Raw genomic sequence first — 21,525 nt, forward strand, 5'->3', positions numbered from 1 at the left:
TGACAAACTACTACAAAAAATTAAAAACAACAAGAACAATCCGCAAAACCCTGACAAATACAACACATAATCATACAGCATTCGTCACCCTCACATACCACAACAATAAAACTTACAAAATAGCAGCATCATTCAAGAAAATAAAATACAAGGTTGCATACAGAACAAAAAACTCACTGAAAAAACTTTTGTCCCCACACAACACCTCTCAAAATCAATACAATAGACCAGGAATTTATAAGCTAAATTGTAGAGATTGCAGCAAATTCTACATAGGTAAAACAGCTAGAAATTTCAATATAAGATTCAAAGAACACACAAGAGCCATTACCCATCTGTCCTCCCATTCCACCTTTGCAGAACACATTATCTCCACTGACCACACACACCCTGACATAGACAACAACCTCGAAATACTCCACTATTCCCACAAAAACAGAAAATTAAATGTACTAGAACAGTTTGAAATATACAAACACACCAAACAACAGCCAAACAATATTCTAAATGACCAAATCAACTTTTCCTCCCACACCCTGTTTGACAAACTCATTTAAATACTCCTCCATTAACCACCAAAACTCCCCTCCACCCCCACCAAATTTCACCATCATAACCTTAAACACTTCAGTTCCTGTTTGGCTTGAAAATGTGCAATACCAGCACGAAACGGACGTCGCCACATCAAATAATGTGAGTGCTTTTTCACTTTAAAGTTTTATAAAAGTTTATAGTGATAATAATAGTGGAAACAAGATGGATAACCAACAACAAATTTTTGCCGAAAGGACAAAACTCATCCACACCTACAGAACTACAAGAAATAAGGTTATGAAAACATCTTCAGCCATATCCTACAACCTTAAATGCTTACACAATCAGATAACTCCTACTTATGCAAAAATAACTATAAAAAACAAGAACACACCAGCACAAAAAACTCAAAAGCAAGCACAACAGTTATTCATCAAAAATACAGTACAACATCTCTATAGAACTAAAGACAAACTGAACCGAGTTGCCTATCAACTACACTTGAAATTAAGTGCAAGCCTTCATTATATTGAACTCCAGGAAGTAATTGAACATACTAACAACTTAATATATCAAATGTCACAGAAGCTCAAAACAAAACACAACCGAAAATTTGAAAAACTATCCAATACACAAACTCCAACACTTGAATCTTCCCAACCTTTCCATAGTCGCACCATCAACACCACACAAGTTAGTTTCAATCAATTAGAGATTAACCTACTCAACAAGGGATTAAAACATAACATAAACATACCTGAAAATACATTTACACACTTGAAACACACAGTCATTGATACCGAAACAGCCATACAAAACACACAATACCAGAATCAAGAATACTTGAGACAAGACATAGCCCGAAACCAGAACACTTTCAAAACACAAAATCACTCAAATGCTGACTACAAAATCATGAAAAATATCAACAAAAAACACCAATAACATAACCTAGTCATAACTACAGCTGACAAAGGACAAATCACTGTGATAATGAAACAAGATGATCTAAACTCAAAAGTAGAGCAATTCATCACAAACAACAACATTATTGAACTAGAACATGACCCCACTCTCAAATACCAGGCTCAAATAAAGAATGCCATCAACCAGACCCAACATATTATACCACATACCAACAAAAAACACCTCAAAAACATAAACCCATCAGCCCCCAAATTGAACGCCCTACCCAAGATCCACAAACCTGATGTACCCATTCGACCTCTAATTAACCACACACAAGCCCCGGCCCACAACCTAGCAAAACATCTAGATAAAACAATAAGACAACATATAACATTCCATGAACACACTGCTGTAAAAAACAACATAGAACTAACAAACAAACTTCAAAAAATCCAGATTCCACATAATTCAACATTGGCTTCATTTGACATCTCCAATCTGTACACCAATGTACCTATACAGGAGACAATAAAATACCTAGAAGATATGCTACAATCAAACAACACCCCACAGGACATTATGCAAGGAATAATAACTCTAACCAAACTTGTAACCTCACAAAACTATTTTGAATTCAATAGTAAATTTTATTTCCAACCCCATGGCCTCCCTATGGGATCACCCATATCTTGCATTCTAGCAGAGATTTTCATTCACACTATAGAACAAAAACACATCCTCCACAACCATGATCCCAAATCACACATCCAATCCAATAGAATACTCACTTGGTTCCGATACGTAGATGACATATAGTCATCGATAAGTAGAACACCGAAGGTTATTAATAGAAATGTACACATAGCGGGAGTACTTACGCGTTCCTAAAACCAAAATTCAAAAACGCCAAAACCAAAAACCCCAGTTCCTCAAACTACTTTAGCCGAAAAAGTTGCTCAACTACAAAGTAGCCAAACTAATTTAAAAAACCAATTAGAAGTAACTCTAAAAACGTCTGAGGAAGAAAGGTTAGGGATGGTAGAAGAAATTAAATCTTTGGAACTGATTATAAAATTACAAGATGAAGACCATAAAAAAGAAATACTAAATCTAAAAAATCAATGTAGTCTAATGTCGGAGGAAATAAAGAAACTAAAATCTAAATTTGATAATACTAAATGTATGATAGAACCTCCGTCCAAATGCAAAAAAATAGAATCTAACCTAAATGATGGGAAATGCTCTGAAAATGGTCGAAATAAAACGTACAGTGAGGTTTTGAAGACAGCAACCAAAAATATAGCTGAGGGAAATAAAGATAGGAAAGGGAGAGTTCTGCTACTGACGTCCAGTCATGGACGTGATTGCAGTGATCTCCTTGATAAAAGATTGAAAAATAAATTTGATGTCCAATGTTTTTTCAAGCCAAGTGCATCAATTAATGCAGTTGTAGAGTCAGCTAGGGAACAAACTAAAGACTTTGATGAAAATGACTATCTAATTGTACTGGGTGGCTCAAATGATATAAATGAACCTAACTTGAATCATCTTCCTCAAGTAACAGAAAAAATCAAGGAGATTGTGCCACTCAGCAAAAAACAAACTTAATAATAAGTACTATTCCTAATAGATTTGATAGGCCAGAATTAAATGAAGCAATCAATTTGACAAACAAATCAATCCATAATACAATCAACAGCCTAAAAAATAAGAATTCTAAACAACTGGGGATTTGTTTTCTAAATGGAAGGCTGAAAAGACATAACTTCACTAATCATGGGTTGCATCTAAATCGATCTGGCAAAGTAATCTTTTGTAATAGATTGGCAGAGCTGATTGAAAGCCGTTTGCAATCCTCTGGTTTAAAAACAGTCAAAAAAACAAATAACGATTTTTTAGTAAATTGGCTCAAAACAGGGAAAGGGAAATAGCTACAAATGCTAGAGATAGAGTAACACAAGATGGTAAGGTTTTTAGTATTTATCATCAAAATATTCAGTATCTTCACAACAAAATTGACAGATTAGAAGTATTTCTTAAACAGGAGGATCCTGACATTGTTATCTTCACAGAGCATGGCTTAAAAATAAAGGAAATAAATCAAGTTAGGATTCCAGGCTATTCACTGAGATCAGAATTTTGTAGAATAGCTCATAGAAGTGGTGGTGTATGTATATTCACTAGCAATGCTAAACATACCCAAACTTATGAACTGGATTTTGTTAAGAGATTTTCTGTTGAGATGGATTTAGAGGTGATGGGACTAAGGTTAAAAATTGATGATCAATTTGAGGTAGCAGTGTTAGGTATCTATAGGTCACCAAATGGAGACTGGCAAAAATTTTGTGAGCTGCTCCATACACTTTTGGAAATCACAACCGCTCGTTTCACAAATGTTATAGTAGTAGGAGATTTCAATACCGATTTTGCCAGGCAGGATAAAATGACAGAGGATATTAGAGATATTATTAATATGAATAATTTAGAAATTAAGGTCCACGAATATACAAGAGTAACTCGAACTTCACAAACAATTATTGACAATATCCTCACAAATATAGAAGGTTGTAATGTCAGGTTAGGTAGCTCAGATCTATCAGATCATAACTATCAAATCTTAGATGTTAAGTTGCAGGGCCAGAATCCAAGCAGAAAAAAAACTTTTGTGAAAGAAATTCAGCAATATGAGCTAGGAAATATAAATTGTTTGAAGCAGGAACTGCTTCAAGAAAATTGGAGTAGTGTTTATAACAGTTGTAACCTAAATTACAAATATAAGCAATTCATTGATACTCTAAGATTTCACATTAGTGTATGCTGTCCAATAAAAAAAGTCAAAGTAAAAAGTAAATTAAACAAAGTAGATGAATGGATAACTGAAGATATTCTTACTCAAAGAAATATTGTTAGGGAAGCTTATGAGGAATTTAAATTAGTGAGGGATGTTCCGAGTGAAGTCAAATACAAATGTCTAAAGAAAAACTATGCAAAAGAAGTGAGGAAAGCTAAGTGTAAGAAAACAGCTGAAATATTAACAACTAGTACCAATTTTAACTCTGCTGTTTGGGAGGTAATTAATAGAAATACGAGAGCAGCTCAAAAAGATGCAGTTACTAATGTCCCTAGGATAATCGATGAACATGGAAATTATATGGATGATAGTATAGACATTTGTAACTTTTTCAATAAGTATTATCAACAGGTTGCATATAATCTCCAAAAGTCACTGAACACTAATACTTATAATACAACTACATTAAATGCTGAGCCAATTGAAAAGGTATTTAAATTTCATCCATTATCAAGAGATGAGTTGTCAAGAATAATAAAAAATTTGAATAACAAAAAAACAGTAGGATTGGATGGGGTCTCAAGCAAAATTTTAAAAGAATGTGAAAATGAATTACTGGACCCTTTATTGCATCTCCTTAATACTTCACTAGAGCAGGGTATTTTCTCTGATGATATGAAACAAGGAAAAATTTTGCCAATTTTCAAGAGCGGTGATTCTGAAAGGGTTGAAAATTATAGACCCATTAGTATTCTAAATGTAATAAGTAAAATTTTTGAAAGAGTAGTTTTAAATAGGCTATTGATGCACCTGGAAGAATTTAATTTCATATGTGATGAACAGCATGGGTTCCAGAAAGGGAAATCTACTAAGACTGCAATAGTATCCCTTGTTGAAAGACTAATAGATATAATAGATTCAGGTGAGAAGGCAGCCGCAATATTCCTTGATTTATCCAAAGCTTTTGATTGTGTGAACCATAGAATATTATTGGAAATACTAAAAACTGTAGGTGTGAATGGTATAGAACTAAAATGGTTTGAATCATATCTCATAGGTAGAAACCAGTGTGTTGAGCTTACCAAGGTGGATGGGAATGAAATAGTAAAAATTAAATCTCAAAAACTGGAGGTCCAGGCTGGAGTACCTCAAGGCTCAATTCTGGGTCCCTTACTGTTTCTGTTGTATGTGAACCAATTACCAAAAGAGTTAAAAGATCACAGAGCTCTGTTGTTTGCTGATGACACATCACTTATCTTTAACAATTATTTATTAGATGGTCTAGAAATAAATGCTTTTACTGGAGTACAGTCAATTGTCCAATTCTTGAAGCAAAGGCAATTAACAATAAATAGTAAGAAATGTCAATTCCTACAATTCAAAAGTAAATATAATTCAGTAGAGGATAGAGAAATAAATGTGTTTGTAGAGGAAAATGAATTAGACCAAGAAGAGAAAGTAGCATTCTTGGGAATTTTATTGGACAGGAAATTAACATGGCATCCTTACATTGAGAGGATATGTAATAAGATATCATCTGGGGTATTTGTCCTGCGGCAGCTTGCTAGGCTGAATGATAAAAAAACTACTGTTAACTGCTTACCATGGACTTATATTATCTCATATTAGGTATGCTATTTTAGTATGGGGTAATTCATCTCAACAAAATATGGACAGGGTGTTTAAGATTCAAAAGAAGGCACTCAGATGTATAGAGAAAGTGAATAGGTTAGACTCTTGTAGGCCTTTATTTAAAAAGCTTGGTCTATTAACTGTGCCATCTTTGTATGTATATGAAGTTGTAATGCATGTGAAAATGAGTGGTGTGATCCAGAATTCAGATGTTCATGAGTATAATACGCGAAACAGAGCAGATTATCATATAATGGGTCACAATAGAAGGTTATTTGAACAAAAACCAGATTATATTGGTAGGAAATTTTATAACAAGCTACCTCAAATCTTGAAAAGTAATGATGATTTGAAGATTTTCAAAAAACAAATTAAAAAATATTTAGTTGATAGAGCTTTTTATAGTGTACAAGAATTCCTTTCAAACCTAAACTAGGTTGAACTACTTAGTGTTAGAATTATTATGTAATAACATGACTTGTCTTATACTCCATGACTGGAGTCTTTAGGAAGTAATCTTAAAAAAAAGACATATTAATACTATACAGGGGGAACAAACGACAACTTGAAACACTACACACCCACCTCAACCGCATACACCCAAATTTGACGTTCACACTTGAATTAGAAACCAACAACAGCATAAATTTACTGGATATCACCATCACAAAACAGAACCAATCATTCAAAACATTCAAAATATACAGAAAGCCCACAACAACCGACACCACAATCCATTGCACTTCAAATCACCCTATCCAACACAAACTTGCAGCCTACAACCACATGCTATCCAGATTAATAAATATCCCAATGACAACCACAGATTACAACACTGAACTGCACACAATAAAATATATTGCACAACAAAATGGATACAAACCCTCATGATTGACAAACTACTACAAAAAATTAAAAACAACAAGAACAATCCGCAAAACTCTGACAAATACAACACATAATCATACAGCATTCGTCACCCTCACATACCACAACAATAAAACTTACAAAATAGCAGCATCATTCAAGAAAATAAAATACAAGGTTGCATACAGAACAAAAAACTCACTGAAAAAACTTTTGTCCCCACACAACACCTCTCAAAATCAATACAATAGACCAGGAATTATAAGCTAAATTGTAGAGATTGCAGCAAATTCTACATAGGTAAAACAGCTAGAAATTTCAATATAAGATTCAAAGAACACACAAGAGCCATTACCCATCTGTCCTCCCATTCCACCTTTGCAGAACACATTATCTCCACTGACCACACACACCCTGACATAGACAACAACCTCGAAATACTCCACTATTCCCACAAAAACAGAAAATTAAATGTACTAGAACAGTTTGAAATATACAAACACACCAAACAACAGCCAAACAATATTCTAAATGACCAAATCAACTTTTCCTCCCACACCCTGTTTGACAAACTCATTTAAATACTCCTCCATTAACCACCAAAACTCCCCTCCACCCCCACCAAATTTCACCATCATAACCTTAAACACTTCAGTTCCTGTTTGGCTTGAAAATGTGCAATACCAGCACGAAACGGACGTCGCCACATCAAATAATGTGAGTGCTTTTTCACTTTAAAGTTTTATAAAAGTTTATAGTGAAAACATCTCAAGATGAATACTGCGCCGGGAGTGAATGATATCTCAACTCAAACAATTAAAGAAATTCTAGATCACATCCTGGACGTTTTAGTTGAGCTCTGCAATCTGAGCTTACTAAAAGGTGTTTTCCCCGAAATATTAAAAAAATCTGTTGTAATCCCAATTCCCAAAAGTAGCAGAAACATAAACATTGATAACTTTGAGCTGTGTTTACACTCGAGTTAATAACACAAGTTATTAACTTGACTAAATCATCAAAAATTTCTCTTGACAGAAGTTAATAACTCATGTTTTGTAGAAGAAAATTGCTTGTTATTATCCTTGTAAGATCTTGTTATCAATATAACCTTATCTTTTGGACAACATTAACATTTTATCAAAATTTATGGAGAGAAATAGTACAGGCTCAGCCTAGTTTTTCCTCCAATGTCATAGCCATATTATGATTATAGTATTTTATACAACAAATAAATAAATAAATATAATTGACTTCTATATGATTCCTTTTAATGAGAGTATCCATAAATGATATAACAGCCAGAATAAAAAGCAAAAAATTGTCTTCAAATTTGAATTGAAACATTTGTGTGATCATAAACATACCTAATTATCTTAATCTGATCTAATGTAAATAAATTATAATGTGTTTACACCAGAGTTTAAAACAAAAGTTTTCAACATGAGTTAATAACATTTTCTTTTGGCTACTAGTTTTGTTATCAACAAAAGTTGATAACTTTGTCACGTGTTTTGTCTGCAGCTGTAGTTATTAGGGAACAGCTGTAGTTATAGGGTAAGGATGCTGGGCAAGGGGGTTGCGGGGAAGATCTGTTATTAACAAAAGTTAATGCGATAAAAGAGGCTTTTGTTATTAACATAACACATTTCCTTTCATCTTTACCGACTCTCGATGGATAACATAAATCTTGTTAACAAGGAATTTTCTGTTGAAAACACAAGTTACAGTATCAATTTTTTTCAAGATAATTTTTTGTCAATTCAGTCAAGTTGACAACTTTTTACTAATAACTCATGCTATCAACTCCGGTGTAAACGCAACTCAACATGATGTTATTGACTTTTGTAATTAGCATCAGTTGATAAAAAAAATGTTAAAAACGTGTGTTATTAACTCCGGTGTAAACGCAGCTTCAGACCAAAAACACTCTCATCAATATTCGCTAAAATAGTTGAGAGGGTGATGAAAAACAGGATTCTGAACTACCATACTTGAATTATAGAAAATTCTTTAGCAAGAACTAATTTGGATTCCTTCAAGGTAGAGGTACTGAGGATGCAATGAAAACTTTGCTATCCAAGGTAAATAACAGTTTCAATGAAGGCTTGAACTGCTCGGCAATATTCCTGGATATTTCGAAAGCATATGACTCCATTGAACACGATTTGCTTTTGGAGAAGCTAGAGAAAATAGGCATAAGAGGAGAGGCAAATGAATGGTTCGGAGCTACCTTAGAAATAGATTCCAACAAGTAAGGCTAAATAGTGAGTTGAGCGACTTGGGGTTAGTTAAGTATGGCATACCGCAGGGGTCGGTTTTGTCAGCAGTTCTTTTCCTAGTTTATGTGAATGACCTATGCAATCGAAAGCTTTTGGGTGAAATCGTATCCTTTGCGGATGACACAGCTATTTTCTACAATGACCAGAATGAATTAGCAATACATGCTAAAATGCAAGAAGATATTAAGTGTATTCACTGGTGGTTTTGTAGGAATAAATTACTTTTCAATGCAAATAAGTCAAATCTAGTTCATTTCAGGCTCAAAAATAACAAATTGAATAATACCTTGCCATCACTAAAATACCATAAGTTCAATTGTGAGGATACCTTGCTTGATTGCCATTGCAATTTGATAAAAAGAACAGATTGTGTCAAATACCTTGGTTTGCTAATAGATAATAAACTTTCATGGTATGATCATATACATGAAATAAAATCAGAAATGTCAATTCTCATAAGAAAATTATGTTGTAATTAATGCTTTGTCGTAATTAATTGTTCAAAAGTGATTCCATGAGGAACTTCTACTTTTTAAGGAATATGTGTCCAAGATATTTTCTAGTATGGTACATTTGTATCATACTCTGGTTGAATCAGGAATTAATTATGGACTCATATGTTATGGAAGTGCATATACAACAAATTTGAAACCTATTATTGTAGCACAAAAGCATTTCATAAGATTGATTTGTGGCAAGCCAAGGATCGAACACTCGCTACCCCTGTTCAGATCCCTTAATGTATTACCAGTCACATATTCCTTTTTGTTTAAAGCAGTTTTGGATATTTCCAAAAATAAAAGTCAATTGACAACACAAACCCATATGGCGGATTATAATGTTTGCTTTAGAAATAGAGTTCAATTACATAGACCTAGGCTTGAGCATAACAGAAGATTTTTCAGATATGTAGATGGTAAGCTTTACAATGCCTTGCAACCTGACTTACAGGAGTGTCAATATAGCCAAATAGTAAAGGCCAGATTGAAAAAATTCATTGTTGCAATTGATGATACCCAGTTGTTTTTATGAACGTTATCATGCTTGAAAGTTGATATTTTGTTTTTCATGTTTGATTTAGTTTTTGTATGGTTGGGAATTTGAATTATTTATGTAATCATATTGTGTCATAGCACTTATATTTCGCATGGCTTCATCTGTTGACTGAACAATTGATAATTATCATTTGGAATGTGCTGCCTGCATGGAGAACTGTTTAAATTGCAATATGATTTATTATTTTAGTTTAAATTTTTTTCTCTTGATTCTTTTTTGAAATTTTGTAGTTTTTTAAGATTTTGTATACTATTAATGTAGGACTCTCTATATTCCTTCTTTCATTTTTTTCTATCTTTTGTTTGATCATTTTCTATTGTGATTGAATATACGGAGAAGGGCCCCACACAGGATTACCTTTGGGGCTTCATTTAGACTATAATGATAAACATGTATTGTGCATGTGTGGGTGTTTGCTACACCAGTTATGTTATTTTATTTCAATTTGTTTGTACAATATTTGTTTTGGTCAAATAAATTAACATTATTCTATCATTATCATCATTATTATTATTATAACTATTACTATTATTATTATTCTTTAGAAGGTTTTGGAGAATTTATATTTCATCTTGTTTATAATATTTGAAACTTCCCACTGAAAGAGAATCTTCTTATCTTTTGTCATTCTTGCTTTTTTTATTATTCTTCATTTGTTTTGTTTGTAAGATTTCTTTTTATAAGTGTATTTTTAATTTTTGTTTGTTATATTTTCTGTAATGAACTCCCTTCTTCTGGGGGTACCAGGACAAAGGAAAAAGGAAAGGAAAGTATTATTATTATCATTAATAATATTATTATTATTATTATTATCACAATTGGTCTGGATAGAATTCCAATTGTTAAAAATAAGATGAAACACTTTCTGTTAAATAATTTGAGTGAATTTGAATGATCTTCATAAATTCTTTCTTTTCTTTATATTTTTTTTCTTGTGTATTATTTCTTGTGATAAGCAACAACTGAAATCCCATTGTTTTATTATTTTATTGCTACACAATACAATCCATACAGTTGCTACACAACTGAAATCCCGTTGTTTTATTATTTTATTGCTAGGGCCTACATATTGCTACACAATACAATTGAATGAATTATTATCAATGTATCAATCAATTTCATTCCTACTCAAGATTGACAACTATTTTTCTTTTGATATGATTTGAATTGATAATTATTATTTTGGGATCACTGATTGATTATGATTGTATCAATGCACTATTTCTATGTTTTTTTTTTTAAATAAAATGTAAAACTTGACTCCTCCAGTCAAACCTTCTTTAGAAGATTTTGGAGAATTTATATTTTGTCTGGTTTATAATATTTGAAATTTTCCACCGAAAAGGAATTTTCTTATCTTTTGTCATTCTTGCTTTTTTTATTATTCTTCATTTGTTTTGTTTGCAAGATTTCTTTTTATAAGTGTATTTTTCATTTTTGTTTGTTATATTTTCTATAATAAACTCTTTTCTTCTGGGGGTACCAGGGCGAAGGAAAAATGAAAGAAAGTATTATTATTATTATTATTTAATAACCTCCTACCAGGATATTTAGACATTGGAGAAGGAGCAGGAGGAAGAACTAACATCATCCAGCCTACAATAGACACAGGAGATGCCAAACCCATTCGCCAGAACCCCAGAAGACTTCCATTTGCTAAACGAGAGGAAGCCAAGAAAATCATCAAGGAGATAGAGAGTGAAGGAATTATTGAACCATCAAATAGCCCCTGGACATCACCAGTGGTGCTCGTGAGGAAGAAGGATGATACACTCCGGTTCTGCATGGACTACCGTCTTCTGGACATCTCCAAGAAGGACAGCACCCTCTTCCTAGGATTGATGTCACACTGGATAGCCTGGAAGGTTGCAAGTTGTTTTCAACTCTGGATTTGAAAAGTGGGTACTGGCAAGTTGGACTTGAAGACAAAGCAAAGGAGGAAACTGCATTTTTAATTGGGGAAGGACTTTGGCAGTTTACTGTGATGCCTTTTGGGTCGTGTAATACTCCAGCCACTTTTGAAAGACTTATGGAGAGTGTGTTAAAGGGACTATCATGAGAAACATGTTTGGTTTACTTGGATGACATTATTAGTCTTAGGCAAGTCTTCCCAAAATTAAATGAAAAATCTGGAGGAAGTATTTCAGAGACTGAGACAAGCAAACTTGAAACTGAACCCAAAGAAGTATAACCTGTTCAAGAGACAAGTGAATTAATTATCTGGGACATGTGGTTTCTGATGAAGGAGTATCCATGGATCCTGAAAAATAATCAGCTATTGAAAACTGGCCTGTACCCAAAGACAAATCAGAAGTATGGAGTTTCCTTGGCCTTTGTGCATATTACCGGCGATTTGTGATGACTTCTAAGACATTACCAAATTCAACAGAGAAGTGTAGTTTTGTCTGGGATGAAGACTCTCAGCAGGCTTTTGACACACTTGAGGATGCACTCAGCCATGCACCTATACCACTTGTTTATCCTCAATTCTAAGGCAAGTTTATTCTAGATACTAATGCCAGTAACACAGATATTGGTAGAATACCTTCACAGGAACAAGATGGGGTAGAAAAAGTCATCACATATTTTAGTAAAGTGCTTTCAAAACCAGAGCACAACTACTGTGTCACCAGAAGAGAACTGTTGACAGTAGTGAAGTCAATTAGCCATTTCAATAAGTACCTATATAGACATTCCTCTAAAGGAACTCCCTGGAAGAACTGATCCCTCACATGGCTTCTATGGTTCAAATCTCCTGAAGGACAAGTTGCCAGATGGATTCAACACCTCCAAGGATATGACTTCAAATCTGTTCACTGAGCTGGAAAAAGTAATCAAAATGCTGATACTCTCTCCCGGAGACCCTGTGACAAGGACAGCAAGCACTGCTAATGCCAGGAGGGGGGGAACCAACTGTTACAGGACAACTGTAGCTACAGATTACTGGGGAGGAGATGAAATGCTGGAGGACCAAGAGGAAGATCCTGATCTAAAGCATCTGTGGTCTTGGAAACGTTCTACTCAAGGAAGACCCAGCTGGCAAGAAGTATCTCCATTGTCACCACATGTTAAAACCCTCTGGGTACAATGGAATTCAATTGTGGAAGATGAAGGAATCTTGAAGAGGGTCACTTTTTGTGTAGTTGAGAAGTTGATATTGTGGTAATTATTCATATTGAATGAAAAAGACTAAGAAATTGTCAAAAAACCACTGATTTATTGATAATTAAAAAGACCGGTTTCAGTTATTACACCATTGTCAATCTCTGATAAACTAAAACTAAATACAAGAACAGCAGAATTTATACTAGTAGGCGAATACTGCTATTGGTCGAGGGCATGAATGCCTGCCATTGGCCTAGCTAGACAGTCTCCTCCCCCTCAACGGTGTGACAAAATGGCGGCTTAAGCAACAGAATTGCCATGATAATGAAATTTACTTTTAGTACAAAATAAGAACCAAGAAAACAAGTTTGAAAGATAATAAAACAAATATGTAAATGGAAAAAACTATTGACTAATGTATGCTTACAATTTTATGATAAAACTAAATTCGTAGTGTTGTACTGGTTGAAATGAATCTGGTCATTTAAACTATACTGGGAATTTTCCTTAATTACTCTTGTTATTTCTAAAGCCTATAGAATATTCAAAGATCTGCCTTTGTTATTAACATGCAGAAACTCAACATTCTCCTTCACTGTAAACTTGTGATTATTTGTTATCAAATGTTCTGCAAAGTTGGATTCTCCATTTTGTTTATTCCAATCTCTAATGTGTTCTTTAATTCTACTTTTGAAACTACTACCAGTCTGACCCACATAACAAGCATTATAATCATCACATTTAAGTTTGTACACCCCGGTTTTATCTCAAATATCAATTTTGTCTTTACTCCAGCTAAATAGACTATTTGAGATCGGTTTGGTCTTGAAAGCAACATGAAATCCATTCCTCTTCAATTCCATACCTATTTTATCAGATACAAGGCCTAAATATGGGATTGTTATCCAAGTCTTCTCCTCACAGTTTGAGCCTACAAAGCTAGAATTGATTGAACCAAGAATCAGCTTTGGTGCAGGTTTGGGGGCAGCTTTGGGACAGCTTTGGGGCAGATTTTCTTCAGAACTCTCACTTTACCCCTACTCACAATCATAATCATAATCTTCTTCCTCTTCTTTGCCTTCTTGTCTTTCTCCTCCTCCTCCTCCTCTACCACCATATCTTGCTGGGGTGAGAACCCCTTAATACTAGAACTACTTCTCAGTACTTTTGTAGTCTTTCCTTGTTCATTCCATAACCTTTATAGTACCTATTTTGTTATTCTTTCCAGTACTTTCCCAGTATTTTCTAGTTCTTACCAGTAATTTTCAGCACCCTCTGCAGTACTGCAAAGTACTTCCTAGCAGTGTTTGGTGACTGTAAATGTAAGGAATAGATAGATATCCTTTGTATAGGACGAGAATAAGACATGATATCGCATGTTAGCATGGTATGGAGCTTTCCTGTTTCAAATATCACTGTTTGTTCTAGCCGACTGTCCAAGTAGTTATTTTTCATGAGGCTATGTGATGCTAATAACCTCTCATACTGTTCTGTCCATACACTCTCATCCTTCGAAGACAATAATAATACAGGCTACACCATTCGACAGTAAGGGCCAAGCCACATGAAGCGGTTTTTTCAGGCGCCAATCCAATCAGCCAATCGGAGAGCTTCTTGCCCTGCCGACTCTGTAAACGCCTGAAAAAATGCATCTTGTGGCTTGGCAATAATTTGCTTGTACAAACAGTGACATTTGAGACAGGAACGCCCCATACCAAGATAAACGTGCTATAGCATCTTTTTTTCTTATGCTAACTTTCCTTTATGCTGTAACCTAGGAGAAAAATGTGGAATCAGCACCATAGCTGCTTTGTTTGGTGGTGCCTTGTGATGATTGTGCTGAGTCAGGCGTTTGTGGAGTGCAGCTATACACGCAAGCGTAAACCGGTTCGTGAGAGAACACTGGAGGAAGAGGAAGAGTTCAAAGCAGTCGTGAATGCAGTCTCCACATATGTGCACGCACCGACCGCCAAGTACCTGGGCAAGATCTACAGAGGCGAAAACGACGAATACTACCAGTCATTCGCCAATGTTCCCTATGCTAAACCACCTTTAGATTGGCTCCGGTGGGAGGTAAGCCTAATAATAATTTCTATTGCAAAAATAGGTACCTGTTAAAAGATTTTGCACAGAATTTGGTTGCACAAGTACCTGTTGAATTGTTATCATGATTAGATGTCACGACAGCTGATATGAGAAGGCATTTTTGGGAAGAAGACTTCTCTGGTTGGTTATCATGGCTTTTCATCACGGTTAAATTCAACAGGCTTTTGTTCCACCCAGTTGCGAAGCTAACTATAACCAAAAGGGGAGTCTAAGAACTCTAAGGGCTGGTTTTCGAGTTCGGGATTTAGCTGTTTTAGACTTTTACCGGCTTTCAACTCTGGAGTCAGAAAATTGGCTTTCCAAGTCAGAGCGTTAACGTAGACAAGGATTCGAATAGACCCTGGAGTTTAGAGATCACATTAGACCCTGGAGTTCATAGTTTTGCTTTCTGAGTAAAGGGCTTATAAGTCCAGGACTTGAATTAGATTCTTGCCTCTCTTTCCGAGTCGAGGATTTATCAAGAATCATTAAGTCCAGAACTTAGAACAGCATGATTTTAAACCCTCGACTGTGGTAGGGTTTAAATTTGAGTTCTAGAAATAACTGAGCAAACACAATTCAGTTATTGTTTTGGAGTAGATGAATGGACAAATGAATGTCATGGAATACCTAAATTATTTGAATCAGTCCATCTAAATTCATAATTTATAGTTTGCAAGTTTATTTTAGTATAAAGTTATTCATAATATCATGCGTAAAAAACTAACCTTATTTTACAACTGTATGACATAACCTAGAAATGTTCAAGGGAAATAATACAAGGATTGCCTTGGAATGGCCATCATCACATCTCTCAATGTGAATATTATTAATCAATGGCATATCCAACATAATAATATAACAATAATAAATTATTATTCCAGTTTTTTTTTTCAAAACATACTAAATTTTTTATTCCGAAATCAATGGCAAGGATCAATGATAAATAATAGCATAATGTAAAATGGAATACTTATTTTTATTCATATTTCAAAAGGTTAGGTTTTGCTTTGAATTTATAGATCTACATAATACAAAGAAATCAAAACGTATTTCCACAAAATAATTGTCACAAAACAGTTTGGAGAGCATTTGAATTATCAGCTGTTTTGCTACAGGCCTCATGCCAACAATACAACAGCAAAATATTGAGAATTTCCCTCATGTTTACTGCCTTAAAGTCCTGGACTCAAATAAGTCGAGAACTTAATAGACCCCAGAGTTTAGGACATAAACCCGTGACTCATAAAGTTGATTTAAACCTGAGAGCTTATTCCAGCCCTGGACTCTGTAAGTCAGGCCCGGCCTCAGGGGTGGGCGGACCGGGTGGCCGCCCAGGGCGGCAGATGTTGGGGGCAGCAAATTTTAAGGAACGGAAAATTTTAAAATACAAACAAATAATAAATTCAAAATATTAGATGTGAATAGTAGAATTATATAAGAAGCTTTTCCAAATTCAAGCTAATGAAGACATATAAATAAGATCAACAATGTACCAGGAACATCTGAGTGGTCTAGTGAACATAAAATAACTCAGTCCCTAGATCTTGAAGAATTGGAGATGTAATTTTTCTATATAAAGTTCAGATGAGTTCTAACTTAATCAAACAGGTGTGTTAAACAAACTCGTGTTGTAGCAATTGGAGTTTTAATTACTCAGCAAGTTAAGTAGGCCTAATACTTTCTTGCAGTCTCTTGATTTAAAACTACCGTCTTAATTATGTTTTCTAATTGTGTACCGTATCTGTTCCAAACATAAAAATAGTTTAATCAGATATTTTGTGTTACTGTTCCCCAATATTTATATTTGTCAAAATATTTTTGTTTAAATGTAATTTTTAACTTAAACAGCTGGTAACCTTCGGGCAAATTTTTAAGTTAACAATTAGACGGGATTCCTTTGGGGGAGGGGGTTTTTGCCGATTTCGCCCAGGGCGGCAAAGTCCCTAGGGCCGTGCCTGCTGTAAGTCCAGAACTTATATAGATCCCGAGCTCAGAAACCAGCCCTAAAGCTTACCGCTTGTCTCTCAAAGCACTTTTTTATTCAAAAGACAAAGAAGAAATTGGAGTTTGAAGCAAATACTTCACCAGATCATTACACTCATCCATTGTATGAGTATTAAAAAATAAGAAATTATGCTAAAAGTTCGACAAATCAAAGATAAAATTCCAAAATTGAAAAAGGATTTGGTTTCATTATTGTTGAGTAAACCAAAGCAAACCGCAAAACCGAGTTGTAGGTTAAGAACAAGCCAAGTGCTACACAAGCCACAAACCAACTGATTTATTTGAAATCTTCAAATTTTAATAAGCATCAAAGTTTGAAAACGATTGTTTTGATGTCGACCGTTTGATACATCGATATAGACGGAAATTGAACTATGAACACAGCTGGAGTCTATATTATTATTGAAATGCAAAATGTCCAAAAGCCTTGTATATACATCGAAGTGCAATTTAAAAAGGAACATACCTGTCAAATTTCATGCAAATCTATTACTGCATTTCACCATAACTGTGCAACATATAAACATATAAACATATAAACATATAAACATATAAACATATAAACATATAAACATATAAACATATAACATAAAACATATAAACATATAAACATATAAACATATAAACATATAAACATATAAAATATAAACATATAAACATATAAACATATAAACATATAAACATATACATATAAACATATAAACATATAAACATATAAACATATAAACATTTAAACATTTAACATTAGGAGAAATGCCAAACCGGGTCAACTTGAATCTTAGACCTCACTTCCTCAGTCAATAACACCTACTACATCGAGGTGTTTGTTAAAAACAAATTTCAATAAACCTATAATGATGTCAAAACTTCAAACTGTATTAACATTCCTTGTAAAATGATTTCAATGCTTCACATTCAATGCTGATGCTGACTGTTTGAAGTGAATCTTCTAAGTTACTGCTCTAACAATCTTCTTTTCAAATGATCCGCATTTAGTATGCCTATCAATGCCACCCATTTAATTAATGCTGGAAGTTTTTTGTGATTCCATGCATGCTAACACTTCATCTGGATATCATCAGGCCTGTGGTTAGTATATTATTTTCTTTAGGTACATAGGTACCATCTAGTATAGAGATTGCGCCTATATCCTGCGTATATAACGATATATCGGTAAGTTTTATATAGTATTCAGGTATAATACAGAGAGCCTGGCTCCCAAATCTCAAGTGCAGAAGCCAAGGCTTGATGGAAATAGAATTCTCAAACGTTCAGTTCGAAAAATGAAAATCACCCTCATGAAGTATTTATTTTTTGTATAATATTTTGTGATGCAGGATATTGGGCTGGAACTCGCAAATTTGAAACAATGTTTACAGAACAATATGAAATCTAGAGGAAACACTCTTCTGTTGAAGATTAACAAACACTTGACTCTTATTGTATTTCACATTATTACGAGGTTGAACAGAATTCCTTATTGTTTAACCGTTAAAATGTCATTTCTCTTGTAGGGTATTGCTAGTGAAGAAATTTTGCATTTATTTAGTTAGGGGATCTATTCTTTTTGTATTTTGTTTGCAGTATTGGGAACTAGGAGAAGATTTTAATAATTCTAGTGGTTTCTGATATAGCCTACTGTACGGTTTCTGAATTATTGTAGACCAAGACTATACTGTGAAAATCTCATTTTATTCATTGAAACATGCAAAAAATGAAATCAATGTTCGGCAGAAAACAGGTTTCAAACAAAACTATTCATTCGCCACGAGTGAGGATTAGTATGATCAACTGGATTCATTTGAAGGATTATTTTGATTTTATTCATTCGCAGGATCTCGAAATAGAGCACAAACACAGACTGGAGCAGGATATAATTGGAGCTAATACCTACGCCGATGTGTTGGTGTTTCTGCACCCTGGCACATTCATGTATGACATACCCATGAACCATTATCAGATGACTGAGTACTTCTGCTGCAACTACATGCTCTTTGTCTTCGTCAGATTCCGGCTTGGAATTTTGGGTAAGCTCTCGCATCTATCTCATTCTTATTGCAAAGAACAGCCACATCAATCAATCTATCTAATATTTTATGATTTATTTTATTGGGGAATCATTGTTATACAGAGAGTTTATGAACTGTATTGGATAGGGTGCTTGCATAGTAGCCTAGTGATCCCCTGTTCAAACCCGCCCTTCTTCAAAAGTTTTTGAACAAGTCACTCCCGTGTTATTAGATGAGCAGGCTAAATTGTCGGTCCTGCCTAAAGTATGACAGTTGTGAGTCTTATTGACGGCTTAAATGATATATACAGGTGAGGTGGAACTTCCGTCAGGAACTCCCTACCTATAAAAGCCATACAGATATTATTATTATTATCTATTTTAAAACTGTCTGAAAGCCCTTAGTTACTCACACAGCAACCATTTATTTTTTCTCATTTATTACTGAGCATACATAAGTTCAAATTTTTACAAAAAAATATGACAACTGGACAGAGCTATAAAAATTATTATGACAATTTTTCAAATTCATAAAACATTTGGCAATTTAAAATTTTATCTTTTGGATCACGAAAAAATAATTGATTTTACAAAGGAATTCCAAGGATAACTTTTTCTAGTGAACCTAATTGGAAATCGATTGACACCTCACGTTTCAAGATTAAACTAATATTGAGTGAAATATGACAGCGCTAGAGATAAGTGATCGCTGGTATGACAGGAAGGACAGTCTCCAAGTTCCTTCCTGCCGTAGCTGCTCATGCCTGAGAGAGTAGGAAAGTAGTTGAATGTATAAAAAATAAGATGGAAAATCGAATGTAGAGTGGAACAGAGACATATTATGGTCTATGAATATAGGGCTATGGGCTATCACATCCCAACACTCACAGCTACCATCTATGCCACCAGTCCATATAGTTACTCCACTATGTTCTGCATCATTTGAGTACTTGCATATTAATTTTTAGCACTCTCATCCATGTCAAATCTCGTTGTCATGATTTGTTGTCAAATTAAAAACATGATGAAAAATCGAAGGTATAGTGAAACAGAGAAATATTGTCGAGTTGCTAGTTGAAAGTCGTAGAGTGAAGACGTACTTCTCGATTTCATCTACTTTAAAACGGATTTTGAAGCGGTTTTTTTAAGGTTTTGTGTTTAGAAGTTAGTATCATTGTGTTCAGAAAGCTTTTTTCCTCAGCATAAAAAGCTGTTCTGAATAATAAGTTCTATTTTTCTGGCTCGATAGCTCTCTTGGCAACTCATTAATCCTTTCTTACCAATCCTCACGGAATTCATTAGTCTCAGCCCAAAAACTATTTCGAATAATAATTAGATGCATTAAAGCTATTCATACAAATAAGCAATGTTGAAATGCAATTGCGGAAAAATCATTCAGATATTGATGTAATTACTTGCAATGACTGCGCCTTATCTTTCTACTACGAGTGTGTAGGATTTACCGTGAAAAATTACAAAAAGTTTTCCAAGGCAAGTCGAGAGAAGTGGAAATGTCCTGGATGCAAAAATGCGAAGGTCTCTGATTGTGAAACCGATGTTACAGCTATATTTTGTGTAAAATAAGTTAAGACTTGGCCCTCCATCTGAAGAAATTACAGGGTTGCCAAATCGTGTAAAATTGCAACTTTATCAAATTTCCAATTCTACGTCAGAATTGGATGTAGAATATCATCCCCGATATCCCAGTAGTACTAAAAAAGCTTTAGGGTTGAAGGATTAAAAGGAAATTCAACTTTTATGATAAAACTGGAAACATCGCGAAGATTTGTTTTTCTTTTGAATATCACTTCTCTCAGAATCATGGGGCGTCGTAATGCATAATAATTTTATATAAAATTAACGGGGAGAATGTGTCCTTTATATTTGTGTCTGGATCATTTTTATCCGACTTATTACTTAATAAGTAGTTATTAAGTAACCGAATTATTACTTAGTCGGTAGTTATTTTTAATTAACAATCATGTTCGTCAATTTCAAGACATTTCGAGCAGAAAATATGAAATTTTCGACATGCTAGAAACTTTTTTGTTTCAAACGATGAATAGGTAGTGAAAGCGAGAAAGTTTCTCAGAAATAATTGGAATTATTTTTCCAAATGTCAAACGTACTCCAAAGAACGTATTTTAGCCTCTCAGGAGTTTCAAAGTCAAGGATAGCGGCTGAATGGTGTGCTACCTCATGCTATATCAATAGCTGGGATCAACAAGAACAAAATAAAGAACGATTCGAAA

At 34.2% G+C, this 21,525-nt stretch overlaps 1 protein-coding gene across 1 annotated transcript in view; it reads left to right on the forward strand.

Annotated features, from left to right (window-relative positions):
* The window catches only part of LOC111059637, a 39,897-nt gene that overhangs the window by 6,689 nt on the left and 11,683 nt on the right, over positions 1-21,525 (forward strand). Inside the window, exons 2-4 of the mRNA XM_039439467.1 lie at positions 14,952-15,246; positions 18,301-18,354; positions 19,100-19,292. Of these exons, the coding sequence (XP_039295401.1) occupies positions 14,952-15,246; positions 18,301-18,354; positions 19,100-19,292 (542 nt within the window). The remainder of the gene's footprint in view (positions 1-14,951; positions 15,247-18,300; positions 18,355-19,099; positions 19,293-21,525) is intronic.

This window comes from Nilaparvata lugens, chromosome 12, assembly GCF_014356525.2.
Source record: "Nilaparvata lugens isolate BPH chromosome 12, ASM1435652v1, whole genome shotgun sequence".
In the NCBI taxonomy this organism is placed as follows: Eukaryota; Metazoa; Arthropoda; class Insecta; order Hemiptera; family Delphacidae; genus Nilaparvata; species Nilaparvata lugens.